General features: G+C 44.3%; 2 protein-coding genes across 2 annotated transcripts; one reads left to right on the forward strand and one right to left on the reverse strand.

Annotated features, from left to right (window-relative positions):
• On the forward strand, positions 1–2,815 carry SEPMUDRAFT_151185 (T-complex protein 1 subunit beta). Its single transcript, XM_016906657.1, has 5 exons — positions 1–389; positions 450–686; positions 743–801; positions 857–926; positions 977–2,815. The coding sequence occupies exons 2-5, from the start codon at positions 684–686 to the stop codon at positions 2,423–2,425; spliced, it is 1,581 nt and encodes a 526-aa protein (XP_016758288.1). The 5' UTR covers positions 1–389; positions 450–683; the 3' UTR covers positions 2,426–2,815.
• A 5,546-nt stretch (positions 2,816–8,361) lies between these two features.
• SEPMUDRAFT_50383 (uncharacterized protein) lies at positions 8,362–8,618 on the reverse strand (the record flags this gene model as incomplete). Its single annotated transcript, XM_016909160.1, has 2 exons — positions 8,362–8,405; positions 8,465–8,618. Coding segments are annotated over 2 exons (198 nt in total), but the record flags the coding sequence as incomplete, so codon positions are not given.
• Between the last annotated feature and the right edge of the window lie 2,083 nt (positions 8,619–10,701).

The raw sequence follows: 10,701 nt of genomic DNA on the forward strand, positions 1-10,701 counted from the left end.
ATCCTGGAGTGATGCAGTCTTTCGTCTCCCGTCTCGGAGAAGCCTCTCTTAACAGAGATACTCCTGCTAGCTTATCACAGCTCCAGCCGATGATGCTGGTCCCGTGAACACGGCGTATCGGTGATCACGGGCAGTCCCACAGTCTTGCGAGAGATGGCAGTAGTCCGGGAAGGACTTCTAGTTGCGTGGGAAGTCATCGAATTTACACGCTTTGATGCTGGCGATGGGTAGAGCCAGCTCTTCTGATGAGTGCCCGATGGATGGCTTGAATCGGGACGTGAAGTTGAAGTGCTAAAATGTCGTTGATGGCAGATATCATGACTTCTGGCCCGAGGATTCCGCGACTTCTACGTGTTAGTCTTCTAATATTGCTCGCTCGTACGTCTTCGAAGTTCGTTTCTCGTCCGCTCAACGAACGAGCAGATATCTGAAGAGGCTAATCACACAGTCGGCAATGCTACATGTAGCTGTATACCAAAGGTCTGATTACAGTGGATCGTCACTCTCATCAACCACACAGCGACGGCACTGTGTTGACTAGAGTCATGGTAAGTGAATCCATACTGCGCTAGGCTGAATTGGGTAGGACGTGGAGACGGCTTTTCGCGTGTTTCTAGAAAGAAACGCGAGCTTGACGAACAAGTTGGAAGAAGAAAGACGACACATCACAACAACACACAATCATGGTAGGCCAAACCAACTCTACTCGTACTTGCCGATCGGTGTACTAATCAAGCGGTAGTCTCAACAAATTTTCGAAGATGGCGGCGAGCAAGAGAGAGGAGAGCAGGCTCGTCTTAGGCATGTGCTACCACGCAAACAGAACTCAGAGAATATGTACTGACTGGAATCACAGCGCCTTTGTAGGAGCGATTGCAATTGGTGACCTCGTCAAGTCCACATTAGGTCCAAAGGGGCAGGACAAGGTGAGCAGCGAGCTACTTGAGGCAGTCTGAACGAGGACTGATGCTCCCAGATTCTCCAAAGTGCCTCGACGGGCCAGATCATGGTCACCAACGACGGCGCTACCATCCTGAAGAGCGTTGCCCTCGACAATGCCGCTGCCAAAGTGCTGGTCAACATCTCGAAAGTGCAGGACGACGAGGTAGGAGATGGAACAACCAGTGTCGCAGTCCTCGCAGCCGAACTTCTGCGCGAAGCCGAGCAGCTCGTCAACCAGAAAATCCACCCACAGACCATCATCGAGGGCTACCGAATAGCGAGCGCCGCCGCTCTGCAAGCACTAGAAGAGACCGCAGTAGACCACAGCTCGAAGCCCGAAGAATTCCGCAAAGACCTGATCGCAATCGCTCGCACGACTCTCTCCTCGAAGGTGCTGTCGCAAGACCGAGAGTACTTCGCCACTCTCGCGACCGACGCCGTACTACGAATGAAGGGCTCAACAGACTTGACGCACATCCAGATCATCAAGAAGGCTGGCGGCAAGTTGTCAGATTCATACCTCGACCCGGGCTTCATTCTTGACAAAAAGTTTGGAACGGGGCAGGTGAAGAGAGTGGAGAATGCCAAAATCTTGGTCGCAAACACATCAATGGACACGGACAAAGTGAAGATCTTTGGTGCGAGAGTCAAAGTCGACGGGACAGGGAAGCTTGCTGAGCTGGAGAAAGCTGAAAAGGATAAGATGAAGGCAAAGGTGGAGAAGATCAAGGCACATGGCATCAATTGCTTCGTGAACAGGCAGCTGATCTACAACTGGCCGGAGCAGCTTTTCACAGACGCGGGCATTGCGTCAATAGAGCATGCTGATTTCGATGGTGTAGAGAGACTGGCGCTGGTGACTGGAGCAGAAATCACGAGCACATTCGATCATCCGGAGCACGTCAAGCTGGGACATTGCGATCTCATCGAGGAGGTCGTGATCGGGGAGGACAACTTGATCAGATTTTCGGGCGTGGCTGCCGGACGGGCTTGCACAATCGTCCTTCGTGGATCGTCAGAACAGCTGCTCGATGAGGCTGAGCGCAGTCTGCATGATGCTCTTGCCGTTCTATCACAAACTGTCAAGCACCCCAAGACGACGCTAGGAGGTGGCTGCGCAGAGATGGTCATGTCGAAGGCTGTGGACCAGGCTGCGCAGAATGTTGCAGGCAAGAAGGCTCTTGCTGTTGATTCTTTCTCAAAGGCTCTTCGACAGCTCCCCACAATCCTGGCCGACAACGCTGGTTTGGACTCTGCCGATCTTGTCGCGAGATTACGCAAGGCCATCTACTCGGGCATGTCTTCGTCTGGTCTCGACTTGATGAAGCCTGGAGGTGGTATCGCCGACATGCGCGAGCTGGGAATCATCGAGGCACACAAGCTCAAGCACGCTGTTGTCAGCTCGGCGAGCGAGGCCGCGGAATTGCTGTTGAGAGTTGACAACATCATTCGTGCCGCACCCAGAAAGAGGGAGAGAATGTGAGCTACTCAGATGGACTTGTCACTGGAACTCGCATAGCGCTGGAGTTTGGCAACACAACAAAAGCTTATGTGTACGGCACCATGATAGCACGAGGAGATTGTGCTGCTTACTATATACCACTGCCGAGACGCTGCGTAGCTACATGATGCATGAAAATGTGGTTATGAATGACATCCGAATCTTCATTTTACCAGCCGTCAGAAACGCCCGACTAGTATCCCGAGTTGATGCATATGGGAATCACGTACGAGTCAGGAACATCGTCTTGCCGAGACTGCAGGCAGAGCCGTTGGCTGCTTTCTGCCTCGACATCAGATTCTCCAATGACCTGTATACTATGCCATTTGAGCAAATAGGACAATTGAGCAGAAGATTGGTATTAGCTTACACTGATCTTACCACATGATTCATTATGTTAGTGTTGTTTCCATATCCTGCAGACAGTGTTGTGCTTCTGGAGATCTGTGTCATCTTTCTCCAAAAGGTCCATATCACGAAAACATGTAATTCGGTCAAATTGATCGAGACATGTATTCCATATGGAAATAGTAAGTTGACTCCTTGGAAACTTCCCAAACATACATGAAGTACTAACCACAGATACAATATCCATTCTGGTGTCCATAGAAAAAAACTCGACATCAAACAAAAGTTGACCTATATATTTACGAAACCTATACCAAACGATCCGCCTAAGCGAGCGCAATACGCTAATACCTATATCGTCGAACCGCCGCGAGAAGCTACCTCGCTGTCGCCGAAATAGACGAAACGTCGTACTAGCTACTAAATAGGCTACTACTACCTATATAACTAGAATACCTACAAGAGATACTTATTACTACCTAACTATTTAAGAAACACTACGACGACCTCCGGGAATAGTACTACGCTAATAGAGCGAGAAAGATAACTAAGAAGGTACTTCTAGAGGCAGTAGAAGACCTCGTCTTAATAGGCCTTAAGTACGCGTCGAGGGTCGAGGAATATGTTAATACCGATATATAACAGGCGGTATAGGAGTTAAAGACAGAGGTCCTTGTCCTAAAGTACCTATAGTAGGATACCTTAAGCGCGGTAAAGTATCGTCCGAGAGATAGGTCCCTTATATAGCGAGAGGTTTTTACTGCCTACTAGGACGCTATCTCGGAGAGCGTTAGCCTCGCGACAATAAGCAAAGTACTAATAATCTAAGGATACAATAAGCAGACTCCGATCGAAGAGCTAACGGTACGAATTAAAGTAACGGCGAAATATATTTAAGAGGTACTAAGGGCGATAAAGGGACCTTTTAGATTAAGAAACTCTATTAACGACGTCCTTAAAGCTAACGATATACTAGTCTAGATTACGGTAGTAGCCTAGCTACCCTTAGGCGACCTCGACCTCTACTTCGAGAATAAAAGCGACTAAGAAACATTTATCCGAAACGCTATACTATACCTAAACACTCTAGCGGGAGCGACGATATCGATACAAACGTACCTAGTACTTATCTATAGAGTTAGTACTAAATCAATTAAGCTTGATATAGTAGGAATAAAGAGGACGATTGCTATAATCCTTATACAAAACGCGACAACGATACTACGAGCGGCGATTATATATATTAAATAGCTTAGTAAGAAGATATTAACGAAGGAGAAGAGCTTGCTTATTGTATACTTTACGTACCTAGAGGATGCTAATACTATTATTCGAAGAGGCCTTAGATAGGTAGGCAACCTACTAATAGCTAAAAAGTTTAACAATATGTCGGTAGTAGTCTAGTGTCTAAACTACTAAAATTACGGATATATTAGAACCCGGTACCTATAGCTAACTCGATACGTACTCTGTATAGGGAATTACGAGAAGAAGTATTATATTAAAGGGACCCTAATCAAATGTATATTGTACGATAGGAGCTATTACGCTTAGAGTAATAAATGCCCTAAGCAAAGAGAGGTATATAAGAAGGCAAAGGAAAACCGCTCGTAGGATATAAGATATAAGGTAATAAAACCGAGATTACTACTAATAAGGGATAGACAGGAAGTAGAAATCGGATAGAATGTAGGCGATAGCTAGAACCCCGAAATTCTAGGACTAACGCTAAGCAACGGATTGTTTACTCCGCTAGATACCGAGACACTAAGCTAGGACGCGTCGCGTAAATCAAGGGACGCGACTTAAAACAACAATTCAACTACCGACTTAGAAGGCATAGCGACAACGATAGCGACCTCGCCCTATCTACGAAAAGCACTACCTAAACCGAGCCTAAGCAAGAGTATACCGATCGAAGAGGGAGCCTTAACGGAAGTTTAGTAAGTAATCTAGTAGGTAGAGAAGGTTACGAAGGCTCTAGCCTACTAGATATAGTAACTATAAGCGGTAGTAAAGATTACAAAGAAACGAGTAGGACTCGAGGTTATAGTATTAGACTACTACCTAAACGGAGTAGAGTCAAGCGTAGACTTAGGCGCTATAACGGACTTAATAGGTTACCTCTCGGTACTCGAAGAAAACCTAAGAACCTCCTCCCTACAAGGCAAAGCTATCGAAGCAATCTACGCTAAAACTAGGTTAGACATTAGACAACAAAAGCGAAAGTACGTAGAAGACCTTAATAGGGAAGCAAAGCGCCTAAGGAAGAGACGCTAGACTGCAAGACTAATTAACGCAAAACTAATTACCTTAAGCAAAGAAGGCGAACCGGCCTCCTACGACTCCCGCTTCGATAGTACCGACCTAAATAGGCCTATACCGAGGAAAGAATAGTAGCTATATAGGGAGGAGAGAAGGTAGTAGATATACGAGAGGATAGCTAGAGGGGAGGCTATACTATCGGAAGGGGAATCGGACCTACCGAGGGAGGAGACTAATTAAAGATCCTTTAATACAATGTAGACAAGAGCTACGAGATTATAACGCTCTTGTTCGCAGCGGAGGAGATTAACTCCTACGATATTATCGCGATCTAGGAGCCCTACCTAAATACGATAAACGTAGGATATGTCCTTACCTACTACCCTAACCCTAACAACTACTATCTAGTCTTCTTAGGAATAGAAGAATCTAGGGTAGCTACTTTCGTTAACAAACGCTAGACGATAACCTAATAGATACTCGTCCTAAACGAATCGTACCTTACTAAGATTACCCTCTTTAGCTAGAACCTAACTACTTTCATAAATGTATACTAGCCTCCGCTCCTTAACTATAACGAGGTTATACTATATATATTAGAACAGATCCTTAACGATATAATAATACTAGGCGACTTTAACGTACACTACCCTAAATAGATACCGGGACGTTAAGCAAACTTTAGAGGGAACGCCTTAAAGCAAACTACAATAGTAAGGAAGCTAAAGCAAGTAGTAAGACTAGGCTTAATAACGAGGAGGGACGCGAGGGGTAGAAGGGACTCGACGCTCGACCTAATATTCTATTTAGAATCTATCGACTTTATTTAATACTAGATAGGTAGAGATAATAACTAGTAGTTAGATTATCTACCTATCGAATCCCTCTAGCGCTTCTCCTTTATACCGATAGCGAACGAGGAGATTAAAAGATTCAAATAGAGGGATACAGATAAGGAGAAGCTAGTAATGTCTCTCGCTAATATTAACCTAGAGGCCCTCGAGACCTCTAAAGAACTTAACCGAGCGACGGTATACATTTAGGCTACCCTCTAAGCTATAATTAACGACGCTGTACTAACGAGCAGAATTAAGCTAGGACGAACGAAAAGAGGTTTTACGCTAGCGCTAACCAACCTACGACGTAGAATTAAGGCAAAGAAGATAGCTCTCGTATACCTAGAGAGACTAGACGACGATAACCTAGTAGTACTAGACTATAAGGAGTTAAAGAGAGAGTATATTAAGCAGATTAGGATATAGAGAAGGGATAGTTTTCGGGCGGATATAAAACAGGCGGACGGGAATATAAAGCACCTATAGAAGATAGTTAAGTAGAAGAAGAATTAGGGACAGCCGAGACAAATACACTTACCTACGTTGACGCTTAACGGAACGATAGCGACAGATAGCTAGGTAAAGGCGTAATTGCTATAGACGAGCTTCTTCCTAGAATAGAGAACTACCGACCTTACGGATATAACGCCCGATTACCTATACCCCGAGCCGGTCGAAATACTAGATATTACCTTATACGAAGTCTAGCAAGCTATAAAGAACATAGCAACAGGAAAGGCGCTAGGCCCTAACCTAATACTAGCCGAGATCCTTAAGAAAGCGATAAAACCAAGAGAATAAGATAACGGCGACAAAGAGCAGGAGCCGACTCCCTTCTATATAGCCCTTACCCGACTCTTTAACGTATTATAGAACCTAGGATACTATCTAAGAGCCTTCCGTACCTTAACGACAGTCGTACTCTAAAAGCTAGGCAAAGACCTATTAGGCCTAAAGGGTTACCGGCCTATAGCACTGCTTAATACGATAGGTAAGGCTATAGAAAGTATTATCGTATAAAGAATACATTAGGCATTCGAACAATACTAGGTACTCCTAAGGGGACACTTCGGAGGACGAAAGGGCTATATAACTAATAAGGCAATTTATACGTTGATTAAGCTAATAGCCGATACCTAGGAAAGAAGAGAATATACCTTAGCAATAGTATTAGATATCTCCGGAGCTTTCGATTATACCTCGTACCTAAGGCTCCTCTATAACCTTAAGAAGAGGAAGCTAGGAGGGAAACTTAGGCCTTATTTAGGCCTCGTCATGGGTTGGGTTGGGTATAGGTTGGGTACAACCCAACTTAAATACCCAACCCTACAAATAAGCTGGGTACCTAGCTTATAAGCGGGGTACAACCCAACGGTAAAAACCCAGTAGGTATACCCAATAGGTATTGCAATAGGTATTACATAATACGAGTTGAATACCTACAAAATAGTAGAAAGAAATATTAATAAGGGATATATACCTACTACCTGATTCCTAGAGCGTAGAATTTGATAGGAATATATTCTATGTTTATTGCAGCTGCCGACCATATATACCGACTATATATACCAATCAAAAAGGGATTACCAGAATAATAAGGGAAGCTCTAACCAATTGATTATAGTTATAAGCTACTATATACTAAGGATAGAAACTACCTTAGTTCTTAGTAAGTAGCTGAGCATCTAGAGCAGCTTGCTCCTTTGCTTACTACTTCAAGGCCTCTACCTCAGCGTCTTGTATCTTTTAATAAGCGTAAAGTTAATCCTCGAAATTCAGCCGCTGCCAACGATAAAACTGACGCGCAATTTTCTTTACGTCTCCCTCGAGAGTTTCCTAAGCAAGGCGTAAGCTATCTTCTGAACGCTCTTTCGCAACAGTAAGCGCGTAAGCTGCCGCTACCAGCTCATTAGCATAGGCTTCTAGCCTCTACTTAAGAGTTTGCTTATCATCGCTAGAATCATTATCTAGCTCTTCTTAATCATAACTAGCTTAAAAGTCTCGACCTTAGACATCTTGATCTCGGACATCTTGATCTTGCTTATCTTGTTCCTGCTCATCTTTATCCTGCTTATCATCGTCCTGCTTATTATCTAGGAGTAGCGGAGTATTATCCTAAGCTATTAAATTAGTATATTATAATTAATAATAAAAGAGTAACTTACTAAGAGTTGCCTGCTAAGCAGTAGTATCCTCGCTATTATTGTTTTCCACAGTCGGATTCTAAGTAGCGTCTAGCATATCCTCGTCAGAATCGTCTTCAACGATTCGTCGAGGCTGCTTAGTTGGGAGAGGCTTGCATTTTGGCGTAGCCTTTGCTTTCAGCGCCTTAGTAGCCTTGTTCTTCTTTGGCTCTATATAGATAAAATTAGGATTGACAGGACCAGAATTGTAAGGGCAGACTACGAAATCGTTAGGCCAAATACCCTACTCCTTAAGAAGCGAGCGAAGACACTCTATATCTTTGCCTTAGAGTATAACGCGCTTAGCGTAGATAGCCAAAAGGTTGGCCGCTAGAGGAGGTAAGTAAGTAAGTAAATAATCAGAAAGAATAAGAAATAGGAAGACTTACAGGTAAAGATTCTTACTAAGAGAGACTCAGCATATTCTTGAAGAACGCCAAGAGCGCTTGCTTGAATGCGAAGAGGTATATAAGCCTGATCTATAACGAGCTCCTTAATAAGTCTAGCAAATAGGGTTTTCTTAATATAGAGCAGGCTCTCCTTCTAGCACTTCCTGATCTCTTTAAGAGCCAATACTTTAAGAAAGTTAGTACCGACTACAAATGCCGACTACAAATACCGACCACAAATCTGGATTCTGGAATTACTTACTACCTAGGGCATATCTATGTCCCTTCTTGATACGAGTGCCTAGAAGCTTTTTACTACCTATACGCGAAGGAAGTCCCTTTCTACTAGTACGAGGAGTCTTACGTACGATCGATTGTTTACGCTTCTACGCAATCGACATTGCCGAGGCCATTATAGTAGATTGGTACGCTGGTATAGTATAGTAGCGGTAGTGTAGTGTAGTATAGTAGTATAGTGTAGTGTAGCGGAGGTAGTGTAGTGTAGTATAGTATAGTAGAGGTAGTAAGGAGAGAGAGAAAGGAAGGGGGCAATATTGATATAGTAAGTTAGGTTTTTTCTGAAGTAGAGAGTAACTTTATATTGTTGGGAGACAACCGCTCGGCCAATTAGAGGCTACGGATTGTTTGCTGCCTAAGTAATAACATATACGTACTTCATACGAGATCCAAATAAGGTTTGCGTACGTAATCTTTAATTGCCGGGAGTAACCGGCAGGCACGGTTAGCAGGTACAGTCGGTAGGTACGGTCGGCAGGTACGGTCGGCAGGTACGGTCGGCAGGTACGGTCGGCAGGTACGGTTAGCAGGTACGGTCGGCAGGTACGGTCGGTATAGGTAGTAAATATCATCGGAAAGTCTTCTCGGTAGGAGTCCTAATCCTTTCCCTAAGACATGGTTAGCAGACATGGTCGGCAGACATAGTCGGCAGATATAGTCGGCAGATTCCTAAAAGCTTAAAAGTCATCTTTTCCGTTATTTTCCCCTAGGAAGCGCTTCCGAATCTATCGACAAAGTACTATATCCTTTTGCTACAACGTTACTCGTTTCGCATATATTGCAAGCATATTAGAGACTTCGAACTCAAGTATAAGAAACGCTTCCGTCGCTTCCTGTAGACAGAGGAGGGCCTCTGCTTAGAACCGGTATACGCTACTCGAAGATTTACTTACGATATCTATAGTAACTTCCCGACAGATCCTCTAGAATAGTAGTCGACGTATTAACAGCTCGGTCGTCTTCTAGTATCTCCTAATCTCGCGAAGAGCAGCTACACTAGGCTTTGTTCGTCGCTTAGTTCTCGCTTTAGGTACCTTTCGTATTATAGGCTTCTTCTGCGGCCGTTAACTCCCTATCGGCCTCTTATTCCCTAGATAGGACTTTTTCGCGACTAGTTTCGTACGTCCCCGCCTCCTTTCGGCGAGGCTTTTACTTAGTCTAGGAGAGGCTGTCGGTTGAGGTGGTTGTCGTATACGCCGCCTAATCGGTATATCCGAATCTTCGCTAGTCTCCGGACTATAGATTACTGGACCTGTACCTTGATTTACTTGCCTTTCTTCCTTCTCTCCGCTATAATTAGGATTATAGATTACTCCCGCAGTACCTTGAGTTGCCTGCTTATCCTCCTTCTCTCTGCTATAATTAGGATCGTAGATTACTTTTGCGGTACCCTAAGTTCCCTGCTTTTCTTTCCCCTTTCCGAGATAGGATATCTTTTCGAGCGGCTCTATTCGTTCCTCCTATGTCCTATCTAACCACTTCTGAGTCCTTATATCAGTTCCGCTATCAAAAGCAGCCTTCGGAAGCCCTCTAGGTCTCGATTGTTCGTCCTGTAGTAAATCGAGTCTATAGTCGAGTTGGTCGTCGTTATCCCTAGGGAGGGAGGCAGAGACGTAGGTAGAGAGGGAAACAGTATCCATATTAGGCATTTTGAGAGCTTTGAGTATGTCTCGGTAGATTAACAAAGTTGACGATAGAGAAGAAAAGAGAGAAGGAAAATACGGGGGGTATAAGGAAAACCCGGAGTTTGCTAAGGCGCTTATCTCGAGAGTATATCGGATCTCGCGGGAAGGTAATTAGTAATCTATACAGGGATTCTATATATATCCTAAGGCCGCTAGTAGGATATACGACTTATACGCCGACCACGTCTGCCGAACACGTTCTTCTATAGCTGTAGGACCTATTGTTTTCTCTAGGGCGTATATATAATTTAGACG

This window comes from Sphaerulina musiva, assembly GCF_000320565.1.
Source record: "Sphaerulina musiva SO2202 unplaced genomic scaffold SEPMUscaffold_9, whole genome shotgun sequence".
In the NCBI taxonomy this organism is placed as follows: domain Eukaryota; kingdom Fungi; phylum Ascomycota; class Dothideomycetes; order Mycosphaerellales; family Mycosphaerellaceae; genus Sphaerulina; species Sphaerulina musiva.

Coding starts and splice junctions, on each gene's coding strand:
- SEPMUDRAFT_151185 (XM_016906657.1), top strand. Junction 802..856: donor GGAGAGCAGGCTCGTCTTAG/GCATGTGCTACC, acceptor CTGGAATCACAG/CGCCTTTGTAGGAGCGATTG. Junction 927..976: donor GTCCAAAGGGGCAGGACAAG/GTGAGCAGCGAG, acceptor TGATGCTCCCAG/ATTCTCCAAAGTGCCTCGAC.